This window comes from Anopheles stephensi, chromosome 3 (assembly GCF_013141755.1).
Source record: "Anopheles stephensi strain Indian chromosome 3, UCI_ANSTEP_V1.0, whole genome shotgun sequence".
In the NCBI taxonomy this organism is placed as follows: domain Eukaryota; kingdom Metazoa; phylum Arthropoda; class Insecta; order Diptera; family Culicidae; genus Anopheles; species Anopheles stephensi.
This window is the reverse complement of record NC_050203.1, coordinates 59,067,830-59,085,410: the sequence shown is the minus strand read 5'-3', so window position 1 is coordinate 59,085,410 and position 17,581 is coordinate 59,067,830. Positions and strand designations below refer to the sequence as shown.

General features: G+C 42.3%; 4 protein-coding genes across 4 annotated transcripts; 2 read left to right on the top strand and 2 right to left on the bottom strand.

Annotated features, from left to right (window-relative positions):
• Positions 1-1,280: 1,280 nt before the first annotated feature.
• LOC118509963 lies at positions 1,281-1,925 on the bottom strand. The gene is made up of 2 exons (XM_036051342.1): positions 1,691-1,925; positions 1,281-1,624 (listed from the first exon to the last, which is right to left on the bottom strand). Exons 1-2 carry the CDS (start codon positions 1,706-1,708, stop codon positions 1,406-1,408), a joined length of 237 nt encoding a protein of 78 aa, XP_035907235.1. The 5' UTR covers positions 1,709-1,925; the 3' UTR covers positions 1,281-1,405.
• Positions 1,926-2,407: 482 nt separating this feature from the next.
• On the bottom strand, positions 2,408-3,258 carry LOC118509803. The gene is made up of 2 exons (XM_036050941.1): positions 3,049-3,258; positions 2,408-2,965 (listed from the first exon to the last, which is right to left on the bottom strand). Exons 1-2 carry the CDS (start codon positions 3,241-3,243, stop codon positions 2,636-2,638), a joined length of 525 nt encoding a protein of 174 aa, XP_035906834.1. The 5' UTR covers positions 3,244-3,258; the 3' UTR covers positions 2,408-2,635.
• Positions 3,259-3,481: 223 nt separating this feature from the next.
• On the top strand, positions 3,482-4,238 carry LOC118509935. Its single transcript, XM_036051266.1, has 2 exons — positions 3,482-3,721; positions 3,810-4,238. The coding sequence occupies exons 1-2, from the start codon at positions 3,515-3,517 to the stop codon at positions 4,143-4,145; spliced, it is 543 nt and encodes a 180-aa protein (XP_035907159.1). The 5' UTR covers positions 3,482-3,514; the 3' UTR covers positions 4,146-4,238.
• A 3,746-nt stretch (positions 4,239-7,984) lies between these two features.
• On the top strand, positions 7,985-8,654 carry LOC118509853. The gene is made up of 2 exons (XM_036051055.1): positions 7,985-8,186; positions 8,261-8,654. The coding sequence occupies exons 1-2, from the start codon at positions 8,010-8,012 to the stop codon at positions 8,594-8,596; spliced, it is 513 nt and encodes a 170-aa protein (XP_035906948.1). The 5' UTR covers positions 7,985-8,009; the 3' UTR covers positions 8,597-8,654.
• The last annotated feature ends 8,927 nt before the right edge of the window (positions 8,655-17,581 follow it).

The following is a 17,581-nucleotide window of genomic DNA, read 5'->3' as shown; positions in this document are numbered from 1 at the left end:
ACGTAAGAGGCTTAAAGGAAGCCCAGTCGTCCTCTCGCTAATCTATTCTATTTAATTTAAGATTTCAGTACTTCGTTTTCATTCTCTCGAATATGTGAGATCAATAAATTCAACAGAACCCTCGATTAGGTTAATTTTTATTTTTGATTCGACGTACATTTCCATGCGTGTTGCGGGAAGAAACCGCATTATCAAGTGTACAGATCACTGTGTGTTTTCATTATGCACTCAAATTTCGATAGCTCCACATCACTCAGAGTGGTAACGATGTGCTCCTTCCACAACCGTTTCGGAATGTATGGAGGAATTGCTTCGTTTGGGAATATCTTATTAATGGTGTGAGCTTCAGTCGACAGTATCGGGCATGTTCCACGTTCTGGTAAGTTGCACACATTGTTCATATTTTTAAAAAAATGTAGTCGAGTAAAGTATCCATAAAGTCACATTCCGGCTTTGGGGATCGTAGCTTCATTGGATAATAGTTAAACTGCTGATTGCCCAACGGGCTGTGGAACAGTTTGGTCGATACCTACGGAGGATGGAAAGTAACATTAGAATATTGTTGGTGATTTTTCTATTACCATCTCTACTAACAAGTAGCTATTGTTAAGCACGATCTTTATTGCAAAGGTATCGTTCATAACGATTGTTGTACGGTTATATTCTATTCTGTATTCTGTGCAGGGCGACAAACAGGAGCGAAATGAAAGGTAATAGTAGCCAAACCTTTTCCATGTTCGATATGCCGGTGGGTAGAAGCTGCTGAGTGGAATGAGATGATCAGTACTACTAACACTACACACATTGCATACGCCGGTTGCGGTGGATAACAAATCTTGTTAATCATGTTGTTGAGATACAGCCAGAAGGTAAATATCGAATGTGGCATGATCGTGCATTTCGTTGAAGCTATAGTATGATGTTAAACATTGTTTTTATGATCGTTTATCATTTATTTATGCGAGTCATATGTGTATAACAATTTTCGAACATTTTTTTGTATTAAAAAAAATTTTTTTGCCTCTACGAAGCATTGACATTGATCACCGATATCGTAGAATCGTACTTTACGGACATATTCCAAAAATTATATTTTATGGTCTTAGCCTGTAAAAATCATGTCAAAATCTGCACTCTGATAAATCTCTATTAAAGGTCTATTAGGATCTACGTGATCTCCATGATCGTTTATCCGTCATGTAATCATTATCCGAAACTGAATCTGAAACGCCGTATATTATTGTATCTGCTAAGATCTCGATGAACAAACATATTATTTTATTGGTCTTGAGCGATATATATTTTGTAACCGAAAATATATCGAAGTGCTCTTTGAAGAACTCATCTCCTGAAGGAACTTATCATACAAAGTCATTTGTAACCTTTACGATCATTTCGAAGTGAATCACCTCGACATCAGGTGCCTTTCACAGGTCTGCCGGGAAAAACGAGGCGCGATTGGACATTCGCCTTCGTCAGCTATGTTGTACATATCCTCCAGATAGTCAAGGTAATCGGTGTACAGGTTTTGAACAAACTGACATACGTTTGTGGTGGGAAGCTTTACCGGATAGTGATTGAACTGTTGATTTCCACGGCTGCTGTGACAGAGGTCGGTCGATTTCTGTGTGGGGTAAGTGGTAAAGAGAATAAGACAACGGAGGACCAAGAAAATACCTTCCTTACGTACGATTACGCTTTGTCGCATCGCACTGCTGTAGTAATCGAATCCCGAAAGCTGTTCGAATCGTTCGAAGTCCACCTGTATTGCTTACAACCATATCACGACTAGTGTGAGTGTAAACAAGGTGAACAGCATGTCGAAGCAGAGGGTCACGTTATGATCGAGGCGTGGCTGCGAATGAATTGTTTTTAATTCGAAGCGTTGCATGTCCGATGATCGTTACGTGGGTAATGGATAATTAATCTTTGATGCTGTAGAAAAACACTGAAAGAGTGAAAACAACAACAGGCTCCAGAGAATTGAAATGACCTGTACCAGCATCCAGCAATTGAAATGATGACCAGCATCAGAATGTTATTGGATAAGGCGGCCCAGTGGTAATGGTGACTCCAGCGCCGGTCTTCACACGGCAGGACCGGTGTCCAAATCCCATCCCGACCGTCACCCAGTTAGGTCCAACCAGATACGTTGTATCAATGAGTGTAGTCAGCCAGAAATGGAAGGCATGGCCCAAGAAGAATTATTGGATTTACTTAGTAATCACTTTGGGCGGCCCGGTAGTAGATGCGACAGCGGCGTCGGTCTTCACACAGCAGAACCGGGGCTCAAATTCCATCTGGGCTGTTCCCTTATAGTGAAGGCTGACTAAGAGGTCGTCAGGCCAAGAAAGAAGATGATGAAGAAGAAGAAGAAATCACTTTAAAGCTCAAATGTCAGATGTATTTCAATATTCCTTACTTTCTCGTATCATCCACTGCTTCTAGGGGTAAAATATGTTGCTTGAAACAATACTTAAGCACACAGCTACTACTTTATTATTGTGGATTCTCCGAAAAAAACTACAAGCAAATTATTTGATAATATCTTTTACTGTCTCAATCGGTATACATATAACAAAATAAAATATTCACTGTTCGTTCGATCGTTGGCCAACCAGTGTTGACGGAATGATTAAACTAATTCATTTTTACCCTTTATAATAAGTTCGAAGCGCATCACCTCGACATCGTTCAGCCAAGCCATGGCGTGTGCCTTCCAGAGGCCTGCCGGGAAAAACGGTGGTACCGCTTTAGACGGAAATATCTTATTGTCGACGGACATGACGCGTGGCGTGATTGGACATTCGTTTTGCTTCGGTAGATTGCTGACACCCTCCAGGTGCTCACGGTAATCGTTGTAAATGCTGTTCATAAAGTCACATACGTTCTGGGTGGGAAACTTTACCGGATAGTGATTGAACTGTTGATTTCCGCGACTGCTATGGAAGAGATCAGTCGTAACCTGTGTTAAGGTTAGGAATCAGGAAAAAATGGCATTAAAATTAATTGTACGGAGAACGACCAAAAAACACCCTTATTACTTACTATATAGCTACTGTTGAGTGATTGCAGTAGTTCTAATGTTCCGTTCAGTGTAGCTACTGTGCGGTTGTACTTGCGGAATCGCAGTGTACTGTTGTAGTAATCGAACCCCGAAAGCTGCTCAAAACGTTCGAAGTCTACTTGTATTTTTTGCAAGGAAATCACAAACAGGGTGAATGTAAACAAGAGGAACAGCATGATGATGATGTTGGATTAGTCGGCTAGGTTATGATCGTGGTGCGGCTACCAACGATTGGTTTAAATTCGAAAGGTCGCGTGTGTAACGGCCGTTGATTGCGAACCTTATATAATGCGACGGAATTAACTGATGATCAAACTTTGTTACCGTTACAAAATGTTACAAGTTACAGCTACAATAATTGAGTAAAATTAAACAGAAGACTGTTTTAGTTGGAAACAGTTAACCGGTTAAGTTTATTCCATCAGTATCGTAGCAAACGTAAAGATTATGGTGAACGCTTTCAAGCTCATACTGCTGTGCCTAGCAGCGTTGGGTGGCACAACAACATGTTTGGAAATACTGTTTGAACAATTTGAACAGTTCAGTGGGTTCGACATCGTTGATATGAAGCTTCGTGTTCGCAAGTTTAACCGTACAATGATGACACTGAACGGAACGATTTTCATACGGCAGCCAATAGACAACGACTTGGTGGTTAGTTTAAATGTCTTTCTATCATTTTAGCAGTTTGCTCATCATATAAATCCTTTTTCTGTGTGAACTTTGTGCATCTTTCACTCAGTTCCACACGGATCTGTTCCACAGTCGGTTGGGGAATCAGCAGTTCAATCATTACCCAGGCAGGTTACCCACGTGTGGTTTCTGTGATTTTTTCGACAACCTGCACAACGTGTACGAGGAGCACATACACGATATTGTAAATGTGCCTGCGTTAAACGAATGTCCGGTGCTGGTACGGGAGGCTCACATCCTGGATAAGGTGTTTCCATCCTCCGTCCTACCACCGTTCTGTCCGACAGGTTTGTGGAAAATTGTCATAAGCGGTCGGTTGAATGAGGAGGAAAAGCTCAACTATCATATGGTGGTAAAAGTGTACGAAAACAATTATTTTGGATAATGTTTTGAATAGATTTAGAGGGAAAAAAACTTGAGGATTTTGTAGTAGCAACTGATTTTGTTAAGTTAGAAAATGTTTAGTTTAGAAGATGATTTGCTCATTAAATAAGCCAGGGAAGTTTAATTTAATTCATTTAGGAAATTAGAGACCGATTTGTGAATCTCACATGGTTATGGTTATCATAATAATAAAATTGTTTAATTTAACAAGAGGATTTATTTTATAAAACATGGTATTTTTTATTTAATATGATACTGAGCATTACGTACATATAAAATAAATGTTGGAATAAATGCTTGTCAAATGAGAAATGAATAAAAACTAATATTAAAACCGGAAGATTTGCAATGTACTTAACATCATGTACATTATTGTACATTATTAATATCTGCAGTAATTTGATTATCAATTCGTGTGTAATAATTATCAAATCGTTTGTAACAAATGAATCGAAGGGAAAGTAAAAATTAGCAATTAGTAAAATGAATAATACATTCTGTGTAAATTTTTAAATGACTAAACGGTTGGTTTGTGTAGCGCCATCTATTGGAGAGTAGCATAAGTACAAATTGTTCCTTAACTTGTTTTCTCGGAAATTCTGAGTTTGTAATCGTTTTAAAAATTGTGATTTGTGAAAGTTTTCTAATTAAAATTATGAAGCAAATAAAGTAAAAAAGGCCGGACTTGTAAAGCTTACAAGAAGAGCAAAAGACTAGCTGCATTTTTATTATTAATAATGTTTTCACTATCAGTGTATGCCACATGCTCACAAACAATTATCAAGCTTTGATGCGTAGCAAATCGTACATACATACGCATGTGACAGTACGTTTGACGAAATGTTGGCGATTTCCAACGTTTGTTTTCACGTGACCCACGTGGCCCAAACCACGTGCATTGCACTTTCAATAGTACACAAAGGTGTCAGAAAAGATAACCACAACCTGTACGCGATTGATATGTGCCGATAGGTTGGGAGATCCTAATTTTCACAACAATAAAAAGGGCCACTCTGCCTAATATAAACTTGAGCGAGGTGGAACACATCATTGGTGGCGACGATGTGTGAATGGCAATGGTGTTTGCTTCTGTTCTTGGCCGGAATTTACGCTGCCCTTGCATTGAGGGCAAATTTTGAACGTGTGGAACAGATGGATGACAGAGAATTCGTAAACGCTGATATGCGTGTCCGCAAGTACAATCGCACCTCGATGGCTCTCAACGGAACGCTCTACGTGATTCGACCCATAGACAGCACAATACTGGTAAGTTTTACATTACACGTTTGAAGACTTGTAAAATGTGTAGCTTTTACACCTTTTTTTTCCTCGCCAGTTCACAAGCAACGCATTTTTTAGTCGCCTCGGTAATCAACAGTTTGCGCATTCACCGCTGCATCTGCCAACGGCAAACATCTGTGCATTTCTGAACTATGTGCACGATGAGTATAGCACTGTGATATCGGATGTTGTAAACTTCCCGCGAAAGTTCGAATGTCCCATTACGGAACGAATCTTATACGTTAAGGATAAAATGTTTCCGGTCGAAGTGTTGCCAAAACCGATGGCTGTCGGACTGTGGAAGATGGTATTCACCGGGAAACTGAACGGTGTAGAAGTTATAAAAATTATGGCCAGCATTCGCGTGAGTGATGATTTTGCAAGGTTTTAAATGCAGTACCCAAAATTTTTCTATGTTGAAATAAATGGAGCAACAAGGATTGGATTACGCTTGTGCTGCATGGGCAGAATTGTTCGGGTTTTGTCGTACTGTTATAAGTGGAGGCGGAAGACGAGCTCTCGTACTCTTTTGCACTAAACTAGCGAATAAAGAATACGTTCTTTAAAGTTTCTGCTGTAAAGATAGTAAAAACGCGTGCTCTTGTTTCCTTTCCCTTTCTTCTTCCTTGGCACTACTAGCTTGAGAGGTTGGTCGGCCTGCCATTTCTAGCTTTCTGTGAATTGATTTTACCCGAAGCAAAGTACTTAGCCCTTAGGTACGGGGAGGCGGTCAGGATGGGATTTGAACCTCAGTTCTGCCGCGTAAAGATCGGCGCCGTTATTGCCTCGGCCACCAGACAGCCCAAGGACTTGTTTCCTTTACTTTTTTACTAATTATTTGGCAGGTTTTATTCGCATCATCATTGTTGATTTATTAAATTGTATTTGACTACTGCGATACATTCATGTTTGTATTATTGTGCAGTTTCTTCTACAGCCTTGAAATATTCAAAAAAGTGATAAGAAACCACCAAATGCATAACTTTTTTTTAAATTTTATCCTCCCATATTATGGCTTGAGACTGCCTTGGTTCGGTGGGCTCTCTGTAGACCGGACATTCATACGCATGATGTCTCGACTTATGTCCAATTATTTCGCGTTGAATACTCATCCACAGCGTATAACTCTGGTTCAGACGAAGGTGTGTGATTGCAACCGCAAGACCCGCCTTGTTGAGCGCAGTCGAAAGCATCGGCAGAAGACCGGATATAGAAATAAGAGACATGTTGGCGACCAGAAACCTTGCTTACATGAGGACCTCATCTACCGATTCGCAACGACAACAGACAACGGTCTTATCCTTTGATTCCGCATCCCCATTATCCTTTCAATAATAATTCCTTCATTCCTTTTTTGTTATTCGTTGTGTTGTCTTTGTCTTAAGTTTTTTTATAGTGCCACGAGTGACCCGTTGATCGTGCAACAGTATCAGGGGTCAATGTCGATACTGTTGAGAAAAGGGAGGCAGATTTTTCTGTAACAGTGTTCTTCATCTCTGTCCAGCCTTGCTGGGGCGAGCTCGGCATCGCTGGCGTTGGATTCGGTTGGGCTGGTCGGCGAGTCCAGCCTCGTGATTAGCAGAGACCTTACTATTACGGGATAGAATTCGTCCATAGTTTCTGAGTTCGGTGATGGCCTGGTCGGGCTTGAGCTATCACTGCTGGGCAGTTTAAGGAACACTGTACGCAGGCAAATGTTTGTACAGTCCAGATTGCTGTTTTATTTCTGTTTTGCTACATTTCACATCCGCTACACGGAATGATGACGTTCCGGTTCAAACACAACAATACCACCAACAATAGATAGCATTGGCACCCGAACCAAAACTTCGATACAATTTCCTCAATAGACATGGACAATCACACTGCAATACCCACACATGTACAACCGAGAAAGCCTGGTATAAGGCAACATAACAGGGAGGAAATGCCTTTTTAATTTCTTTGCTAATTTTTTAATTGTTTGTTAATTTGCATTATTTTTGACATGCGATGTTGACGATATGGCACTTGCCATCATAATTTAAATAAAAATTTTTTTATAATTTTTTAAACCCAACCGACGTTAAGTTTTCTGTATAAAAATGCATAATATAGTACATTACTAATGCATATGCAGAGGAATAAAAAATAGATACGAAATTACTTTAATTACAAATATACTCAAATTTTTAAATTAAAAAAAATATTTTTTATCGATAAAACTCTAGTAAAACTAGCTATCAAATAAATTTCAACTATTGTCAATCGAAATATTTGTTATACCGCTTTGCGAACGTAGTCCGGAACCAACAAGTTTCAGTCAAAATAGAAATAGAAAGTACAATCAAGCAACTGTATCTCTATGCGTGAGTTACCCTTATGAACCGTTTTACCTGTACTGCTCATGTAACAGAACGGCCGATAAACGGCCGACTACTTTGTGCTTCAAAGTTGCCAATTTACACGAACGAAAGCAGAGATCATCGACACGCAACACAACGTGATCTACATGAGACATTGAATACATCATAAGCTGAACCAACGGCCAGTTCGGCCATTCTCTATTACGATGTCCGTTTGGCAGCACTGTTTACTGTTGTGCATGGCAGCTGCCTGTGTTCCGTCGGTCTGGAGTATAAAAGCATCATTCGAACGTTTTGAGCAGTTTTTCGGCGATGAGTATATGCATTTTGATATGCGTGTTCGTAAGTACAATCGTACAGCAATGACACTGAACGGGACGATCTTCATAAATCAACTGATGGATAATGCGATGTTGGTGAGTAGTTCCGCAGCCGTATTAAAAGTCTTGTCCGCGAACGATCTTTTTCGATATGTTTCTTTTGCGCCTAGTTATCAAGTGACGTGTTTCTCAGCCGTCTCGGGAATCAACAGTTTCAACACTATCCCCTACACCTGCCTACCGGTGGCCTGTGTGATTTTTTTAACCATTTGCACGAAGAATATGCTTCGGTCATTGAGGATATTGAAAATATTCCACTGCAGAACGAATGTCCAATAACTCCGCGAGCAATGCTGGTGAAGGACAAATTGTTCCCAACGGAAGTGCTGCCCGATACACTGTCGAACGGTTTGTGGAAGATGGTGATCTCCGGTGTTATCAATGAAACGATAGTGATGCGGTACATGATAAGCGTTCGCCTAAATGATGACTACATGAGCTTTTAGCCGTTGGAGTTTGGGGGTGTGGAATTTCAATAAAATTACTATAAATATTTGTGACGCATGCATGAGATAGATTTGTTCATGATTATTGTTTGTCATATCCGTCTTATTGGAGCCATTATAAATTCCTGTGGTCAACAGTCGAGTAGTCAAAGAACGGATAATGTCACATATCGTAGTGTAAATATATTTCTCATACATGTTTGAGTGTTTGTATGAGTTTCAACAGAATTAAAATAAGTGATTAAAAAATTAAATTAGGAGGAGAATATAGAAATCCTTTATATAGAAATTATGTTGAGACATCATTTCAGGATTTATTTGAACCATGTAACCAATAATATAAGCAATCCGGTGGACTCTATTGGTCCGGTAGCGGAGCTACTGCAGGATCGAGTATCAGAGTCCGTCCGGAAAGACTTTCCGCACTAAGCAATAACTTCAGGATAAATTAAATCAAATCAGTTAGGACAGAACCTGCTTAGGTTTTAGAGCCAAAGAAGACATAATAATGTGATAATGTCGTAGCGTTTATGACTATAACTAAATATCGATTAAACTATTTAAAAGAAATTAAACATCAACAAGCGTATTATCTCTTGTGAGCCTAATTTACTGCCTATATCATGGAGTAGATTAAAATAAGAACCTCAAACAATTCAAATAAATAACAATTCTGACTGGATGACGATTACTGGCGATAATGGCGATATAGCGCTCAACACTGTTTTGTTCTTAGAGCTCTAAACGTTGAGCATGCTTTGCTAACTGAGGGCATATCATGCAGCGTTCCTAGTTTTTAAGAGAGCACTGGCTTAGCTGACGTGATGGTGAATGCTACTGCTTAAGCTACTAACATAATCGGGGATCAGTACAAGTGCTTATCTTGTGTGCTATTAATTTAACGATATACCGCTGCCAGACTAGGTATAACTACAATTTCCCGAAGGTTTTAAATAGCTTTTGAGTTTTACAGTTACCATTTTCTAAAGTTACCTAAGACTCTAAATGGTTTTTTCTTAAAAGAGTTTAGAGTAAAAGTAAATGAAATATTTTCCTTACAAAAATATAATCACAACCTTACGCATTCAAACCAATTTCCCAAACTACCGGCACTGATAAGCACGGGGCAAAAGTTGTGCCACCCATTATAATGGCGAATCGCGTAAAGGGGCAATGCGAGCATGGCGGCTGTTGTTGTTACTTGGTTTAAATTTATTCCCCTTTGCTGCGCTGGGCATAGTTTCGTTTCGACCGGGGCTCTCCGGCATCCGGTACCACTGCTCCAAAAGTCAGCGGAAAAACAGCGAAATTTGGGTCGTTTCCTGCACCGAGATGTGCCGAGCAACAGTGGGTAGGTTGGTAGGTGGTAGGCACGTGGGCGAGTAGTGTAGTGCGATAAATCAAGCGAGCTAGAAAAATAATATCGAAAGCAGCCTACTCGACGACTTTTCCTCGGCACATTCCCGGGTTTCGCGCTTCGCTAGTGCACCCTGTTCGAGCGCTAGAGGTTGTTGTTGTGTTTCCTGTTGTTGTGCTGGAAAGTGGCGAAACCGGGAGTTGATATAAGGATGCGAAAGTAGGAAAAACTGCCTGCACGGCAGTCGGTTCGGTACGGTGCGTTTTGTGTACTGTACGGGACAGCAAGGAAGGAAGGATGGTTGAGGGGCAGGTACGCGGGGGCGATGTGAAACTCTCTCAAGGATTTTCGTCCCACCGATTGAACCGGTCGAACCGCTGCGATACGTTCACGGGAAATGGGTGTACACTGTGCTTCTATCACCCCCATACTCTTGCTCGAAAAGGATGTCTTATCGTAGATTGTTGTGATGCGAAGAAGCGAGAGGTTGTAGGAGGCGAGCTGTTAAGGTGGACCTTGTCCCAGCAAGACATGCCTCTTTACTCAACACGCTTGCCGGTGTTGCTTTAGTCCGGCTGGAAGCATAGGAAGCAATCGTTCGCTCGGGACGGGATGATCTACTTTTTCCTCACAGTTCCCGGGCGAGTCGCGAGTCATCGGCACGTGGATGCTCCGTGGATCTGTTGCTATGGTAGCTGTGGAGGTGTGGAATCCACACGCACCACTCTTTCGGTACCCCCATCTCTAGGAGCTCTAGGAGCTTGCCTTTGTTATCGTGACACTATTGGAAAGCAGTTTTTGAACTAATTTAGCGATGTTGGCGGAAAAAGGCGGAATTTTGAGGTTTCATCCTCGTCGAACTATACATTTAAGAGAGACAGAGATGTAGCAGCTTTGAGTTAGATAGTATGTTGAAGAAGATGTTGAAATTGTCTTGCCTTAAAGTTAAGCTGCTATAAAATTTAAGAATTTTATATAATTGTAATACAATAATTCGAACACTTTATGAAGCTTTGAGGGGAATAAATGACAAGTAATGAATTCAGTAATCGATGAGTAAAAGCTAAACATAGTCATACTAAGACAAAATAAGAAACAAAAATTAATAACTAAAACATAGAATCAAAAACAACTAAAATGTAATAAATGTATTGCAAATAACCACGCAAAAATCATTCTAAAGTTTAAAGTATGATTTTGAAGCACGTTACCCAAATTACTTAATACACCAGACAACTGTACGATGTAGCATTATTTAAGAAACTGCCCTATTGCTTCAATAAAATTCCCCTTCTAATGGCACCGCACGCAACCGGGGTACCGGCGATAAAACTTGCAAGAGGTTTGTCATTTTACAACAGCTGCTTTTCGGCAGCATTGTGTGGTGGGCATAAAATATGGAGCAGTGACGTTTGCCAGCCGCCCAATAAACATGCTGTACCAACTGCACTATGTATAAGCATTCCGTTCAGTTGTTTGTTTTTCTTTGTTCGGCACATCAGAGACAAGGAAAGTTAGTAAAGTGAAAGCAAAAGGTCAAAGTTGTGCCACCACATCCTTAAAGTGTACGGCACTATCCCGTCGTTCGGGCGTGGAAACTGCGTTCCGGGGGCCTCAAACCCGTGCTAAGTAACGAGCGAAAAGGGAAAGGCTTAGTTTCTGCTGCCTTCGGTTTGTTTTTACACTAGCACTTTTAAATCCATTTCGATACAGTGGGAGGGATGTATTTGTGTGTGTGTGTGTGTGTGTTATTTTGGTGCCATTTTTCTCGAACGCGCGCTTGGTTTACTAGCATCCTCGAATCCCCTCGGGAAGAATGAAAGATCAGCAACTAAAGTTTCCGATCGAAAACTCTGGCCGATGTTGCCGTTCCTTCGATCCTTTCGCCTCGGAGGTAGGCTTTTCTTTTCCGGGGGGCTTTAGAGCGTCGGTATACTTTCCCGATTAAATGTGTTTTTTTGTTCGAATTTTCCATTTCTCTTCTGCATCACTGTTTCTCGGGCTCGCATTTTCCGGACGGAAAGGAGGAAAGCGAGCTTAGTGAACCTAGTGCGAAAAGGTCTCAAGGTTAGGGAGGATAGAATTTTTCATAAGATTTTCCATTTTTGCACGCGGCATAAATTGTTAATAAATTTTAAGCTTAGAGCCATGCCTTTCACCCCCAAAAGGATGCTGCGTTGCATTTGGTTCGCGATGGTGAATCCCGGTGGTCTGGATTGGAAGGATCTCTCCCAGCGAAGGCTACGTTACGGTGACGGCGGTAACGGAGACCAGATAAATATTCTATCAACGCTGCAGCCTTTTCCTGTGCGGGCCTCGAGTAGCTTGAGCGATTTCATCGAGCAGCAGCAGCAGCAGAGTGGGTTGAGTTTTCGGAGTGAACTAGAGCCGACTATCGCCAATGCCGCCATGGTAACGCCACCAATGAGCTAAGCTTCTCGTTTAGGTAGCGGGCAGAAGGTTCGTGCGTTCGTGCCTTGGAGGCTTTCAGTGCTGACGCTAAAGTGCGCTTCGCCAAAGTGGTTTGAGGTATTGTGGATGGAACGAGGGGGGGGGGGGTATTTGGGCGAAAACTGGCGGATTGAAAAAATGATTTCCAACCAACGGTAAGGCAATGGCGGTGGTAGCAGCAGTAGCAGCAGCAGTGAAAGTTGTTTAAAATTTCATGTGCAAACGATTGTATTGGTAGGGCAGCTGCCAGGAGGCTGCACCGAGGCTGGCGGAGAATACATCGACAGTACCACTTTGCCTATTCACTCTTGAAAATTAGTTTTCAGGGGTTGCGGTGAAACCGGAATTTTCATTCTATCCCGGCGTGTGCTGGTGGTTGGTGGTGTTCTCGGTGCGTAACGGGTGCATGCAGCGGTAGCGGAAGGCTGGGCTAGAAGAAGCCCGAAAGCATGAGGAACAAAACAAAGGGTGGGAGGGCAAGCAATCCTTTTTTGGCGAAGGGTTGGCGAAGTTGCGGGTGACTCCGTGCAGGGAAAATCGGTTAGCCCGGTGCAAGTGGGAACTATGTCAGTGGTGTGTACTAGTGCCGCCGGCCGTACCACATGCAAACATTGACTATGTACTTGGTATGGCCACATACACACAAACACACGGGCATATAAATTTCGTGTCTAGCACACACTGTAGAGCAACGCAGATGGGGCCCCGCACTAACTAGCGTTATGGGTGGACAATTTTCTTTACAGCGCAATGGCTGGTTCAAAACTAATTTCAGTAAACGGAGCGTTGGGCGTAGTACGTAATTGAGCTTTAATGTACAATTGTGATTTTCGGCGAATTTGAGCCAGAGCTCGTGAGCGTGAAACACGCGTAAAAATATTAATGCGATTATTTGAATGGTTCATTTGTTATTGCGCCTAAATTGCTGCAAGTACTTTCCTGACGGTGTGAGCTACGAATGCAGTGAGTGTCATTCAAGAATGATAGGTTTTGGTGCTGCGTTCGAGTGATATATTAAACAGTTAATTAAATGGTTGCCATTTTATATACTAGCCTAGCCGTATTGCCAAATTGTAGCTATTAAACGACGTTTAAAATCGGTCTCTCTTTGAATTTTGTTATAGTTGGTTTTAATCAACAGAGACTGAATTATGCAAGAAATAAATTTATAATTTATTCTGTGTTTCTTTTTGCATTTGTTTTTATTACTTTTTTAATTTATCATTAAATGCGAAGTTATTAATTTAACGATACTTGTTCCAAATTCGAAACATTTTTCAAAAAATTTACTCAGTGTCGAAATAATTGAATTAAACGCAATACACAGTTGCTCTTGGTTTAAACGGGATAACTTTTGTATTAGCTAATGCTTGACATTAAACGCATTATAAACTACTAAAGGATAGCCCCAGCCCAGGAGGAAGAACTGTGTCAACATGAAGATACTAATATGTAGGTCTCATCCAGACCATAAGCAACGGAACATAGACTAAACATTCAATTAATTTAAGCCAAGAATCGAGAAATAGGGCAGACTAAAATAGGTCAGTATATAATAAGGTCAGTTTAAAGTACAGTAAAGTGCGGAAAGATAGCTCATTGTTTTCTCAGAGAGTCTCAAAAATTTGCGTCGAGGAGTTCTGCTTAGTTCTAGGGACAGGCTAAACACTTCAAATCAAAGACTGATTTTGACCAACCATAAGTGCTGCAAGACTTGTTCTAATCGAGTAAAATTTTAAGATAAAAAAGAATGCTTGTTCGATGATGAAACTTAGGTTAAGATTTACAAGGCCAAGTTCAAAATAAATTGTACAAGATGAAAATTGTTACACGAGACGCAGCCGGACAACAAAGATTGACAACTGACATCTTTATTTTGTTATAATTATTAGTTTACTGTACTAACTTTAGTTGATTAACAAATGATTTCTTTTTGCTTGCTCACATTCTAAAAGTAAAACAGACAGTTTTACTGACAAACCTGCAACGATTGTGGTTACTCTTCCAAGTTAACTCTAAAAAGAATCCATCTCAATTACCACGGTGGATACGGCGATTTGATTCTTGCTACTGGCGAAACATTTATCGTTACCGCGGCCACCCATTTAAAATACCCGCATGGTGCAACACAATTGTTCATTAAATTCTGCTCATTTATTACAACACCTCGGACAGCAAGCTGACGCTGGCATACGCGTTTTATTAGACGCTCTAAACGGTGTGCTTGTGTGTGTGTGCAAGTGAAACCTCCTTCGCTTTCCTTACCGGGGGGGTGCAAAAAAGGGCAAAATTACACCACATCCGGCTGGAGTTGCATTGAATTATATCCCCATTACGGGATGGCGGGAAGGCAGTGAATCCGCTTTTATTGCCTTTTCCGGGCGACCGAACGAAAATTCCAGACGGAAAATCGTTGATTCAAACACCCCGGTTCGACCGTCTTCCTGTGTTGCGACGGGAACGTGCTCGACCGACTAACCCGCTCTCGGGCAAACGTTTTTCGTGTCACACGCACCGTGTGCATCCCTTCCCCTTTTTCTTACACCTCTCCCTTCCGTCCCCGGATGGATTTTCATCCTACTGCCACAAAACAACCACCCGCTCCGGCCAGAGCACCGTCATTTTCTTTCGCTCTTCGCTCGCACGGTTTGTTCTGTTTCGCCATTTCCATCGCACACCGGATTGGCCGTGTTCTCCCCCGTTCCCCGTCGACGACGAATGATTTCCCTCACCTGCGCTACGCGTTGTCGAATAACACCCATGAACCGAACGAACCACCTTTTCCCCCACACACATCTCCCCTTTTGCCACCGTCCCCACTGTCACGCAGAAAGGGCACCTTTTTTCGCTTGCTCGGTTAAAATGTATGTTTCGGGAAAATTTATAGTCTTCGAAATTTCGCTTCCAGCACCGGGACAGCGCATCAGCGTTTCTTTGGCGACCTACCGAACTACATTGGGTGGCCGACCCATTCCCGGCCCAGCGCCGACGTGATAAGGAACGGTGAAACAGTCAGCTCCTGCATCTCGTGCCCTTGCGTCGATCCCGGCAAGCGATCGGTACCGAATGCTGTTTGTCCCATTGCATAGCGTGTCATGCCGGCACTCGGCTACATAGAGCCACCCGGGACCAGGGCCAGCAATCACTCACTCACACAACCGTACGCTAGTGGTTGGGAAGCGGTCGCTAGTACATAAGACGAACCCCTTCCACGCGCCGGGACAACGGCACGATGAGAGTAGACGGAATAGGGGAGGATGGTGGTGGGTGGGCACTGGGAGGAGGCGTGGGCGGCGAAAACCAAGCGATCGAAAGTGAAAGTCTGCCCTTTGTCGTGCACACATACACATTGTGGTGGCAGGAGGGGGGGGGGGGGGGGGGTGGAGGATGCGAGACGGATGGTAGCGGTTAACGGAAGAAAGACGCTTCGTCTCCAGAATCCCCCGAAGGGCAAACCCGACACGGAACGTGAGAAAGTGAAAGTGAACTTTTTGGCGCCATCGCCATCGTGCACAGCGAGTGGGAAATTTTCCTTGGGAGCAGCAGGTCCTCGCCAGAAAGCTTCCCGCTGGAAAACTTTCTTTCTTACGCAAGCTCTCTTTCTCCAGAAGCGTAAACAGAATCGTGCACTCTGTATCGCTTGTGCGCTCTCGCTCACTCACGAGTTTTTCCTCGAATGTTTCCATCACACTCGTAGTAACCTCTTTCGTTGGTCGCTAGTTTCACTTTCACCGCTGCCAGTGACGTTGGAGCAGGAAATGAAAAATGTCGCTACCCTCTGCTTTTCCACCATTCCATCACACCCCGGACTTCCCCATCCATCCAACTTCCGGCCAAGACATTTGCCAAGAAGCGCTCGTTCCCAAGACGCTCGTTGTCTAGCTTTCGGTCGGTTTTGTAAGGGGAAGGGGAAGGACACGCTGGGGGGAGGGGAAGGGGAGGACGGGTGTACGGTATGTACAAAACGGACGGACGTCAGTTCTTTTCAACCACCCGCACTGGGTGGGAGAAGTGCTGCAAAGAGCACTGCTGCAGCAGCAGCAGCAGCAGCAGCAATGGCAACAACAACAGTAATGGCAGCGGACACTGCGAGGGTAAAACTTTTCCCATCGGAAAATTGCACAGGACACGCGGAAAACTCGTCGTTCTTCGTCTTCGTCGGCTTTTCATCGTTAGTATCGTGTGTCTTGATGCTGCGATGGTAGCGTGGGCGAGACCGGGGCGAGATGGTGCGGCTTCAAGAAGTTGGTCTCGGTCTTGGTTGTCGGGCTGGAAGCGCCGGGCTGGGATGGGATGCGATCGGTGTCTTGGTGCGAGTTTTGCGCTCGTTTCGCTTCTTGAGCGTGTGCGGATGATTGTTATTGTTGCGGATGGCGCGGAGACCGGGGCCTCGATAAAACTGTCATCGTTTTTCGCATCGTGTACGCCCTTGCGCTGGACGTTGTTTTATTTTCCCGCGTCCACCGGGTTATGGACTGTGGGCTTAGAGCTACTCCTTTCTACTAGTTTTTAATATCATGCTTTTATTAGATTCTACACATCCATAAATTGTTCATGATTTTATTGATAGCTAAATATGTAGAACTTTGAGGAAATGAATAATTAAACAGTATTCCAACGTTGGTATTTGTTGTAAATAGAAGTTTAGAAGAATGCTAAGTTTATATCAAGCACCAATGAAAGAAAAACTTTCTTTTAAGCTGAACACATGTAAACTCATTTTGTTTTTATTTCATCATATTTCATTCACATGTAAACTCATTTTGTTCCTCTGTGGTGTGGATTGACTATCCAACTATAGTAAGCCAGAAATGGCAGGCATGTCCTTAAATGGTTGTTAAGCCAAGAGAGATCAAAGTAAAACGAGTAGTTCCTCTTATACTGCCCAACATTCAGGTCAATACTCATAGGAAAGGTAATACACTTACGATATACCTCTGATATTACAAAGTGCAGCTCCAATCTCGAAAGGTCTTAGCCTATTATATCTAGCTTCTTTTACTAGATTATACTTATGGCTGGAGCAGAGAGTTGTTTAATTAAAATTAATATTTTTTTTATTACTGTTATTTTATGATTACTTGTTAAATTTTTATTGAACTTTAAGGAATTTTATGTTTTTTGTGTCATATTGTTAGATCTCTTGTTTTGTTCTATACAGTTCAGTATTACATGTC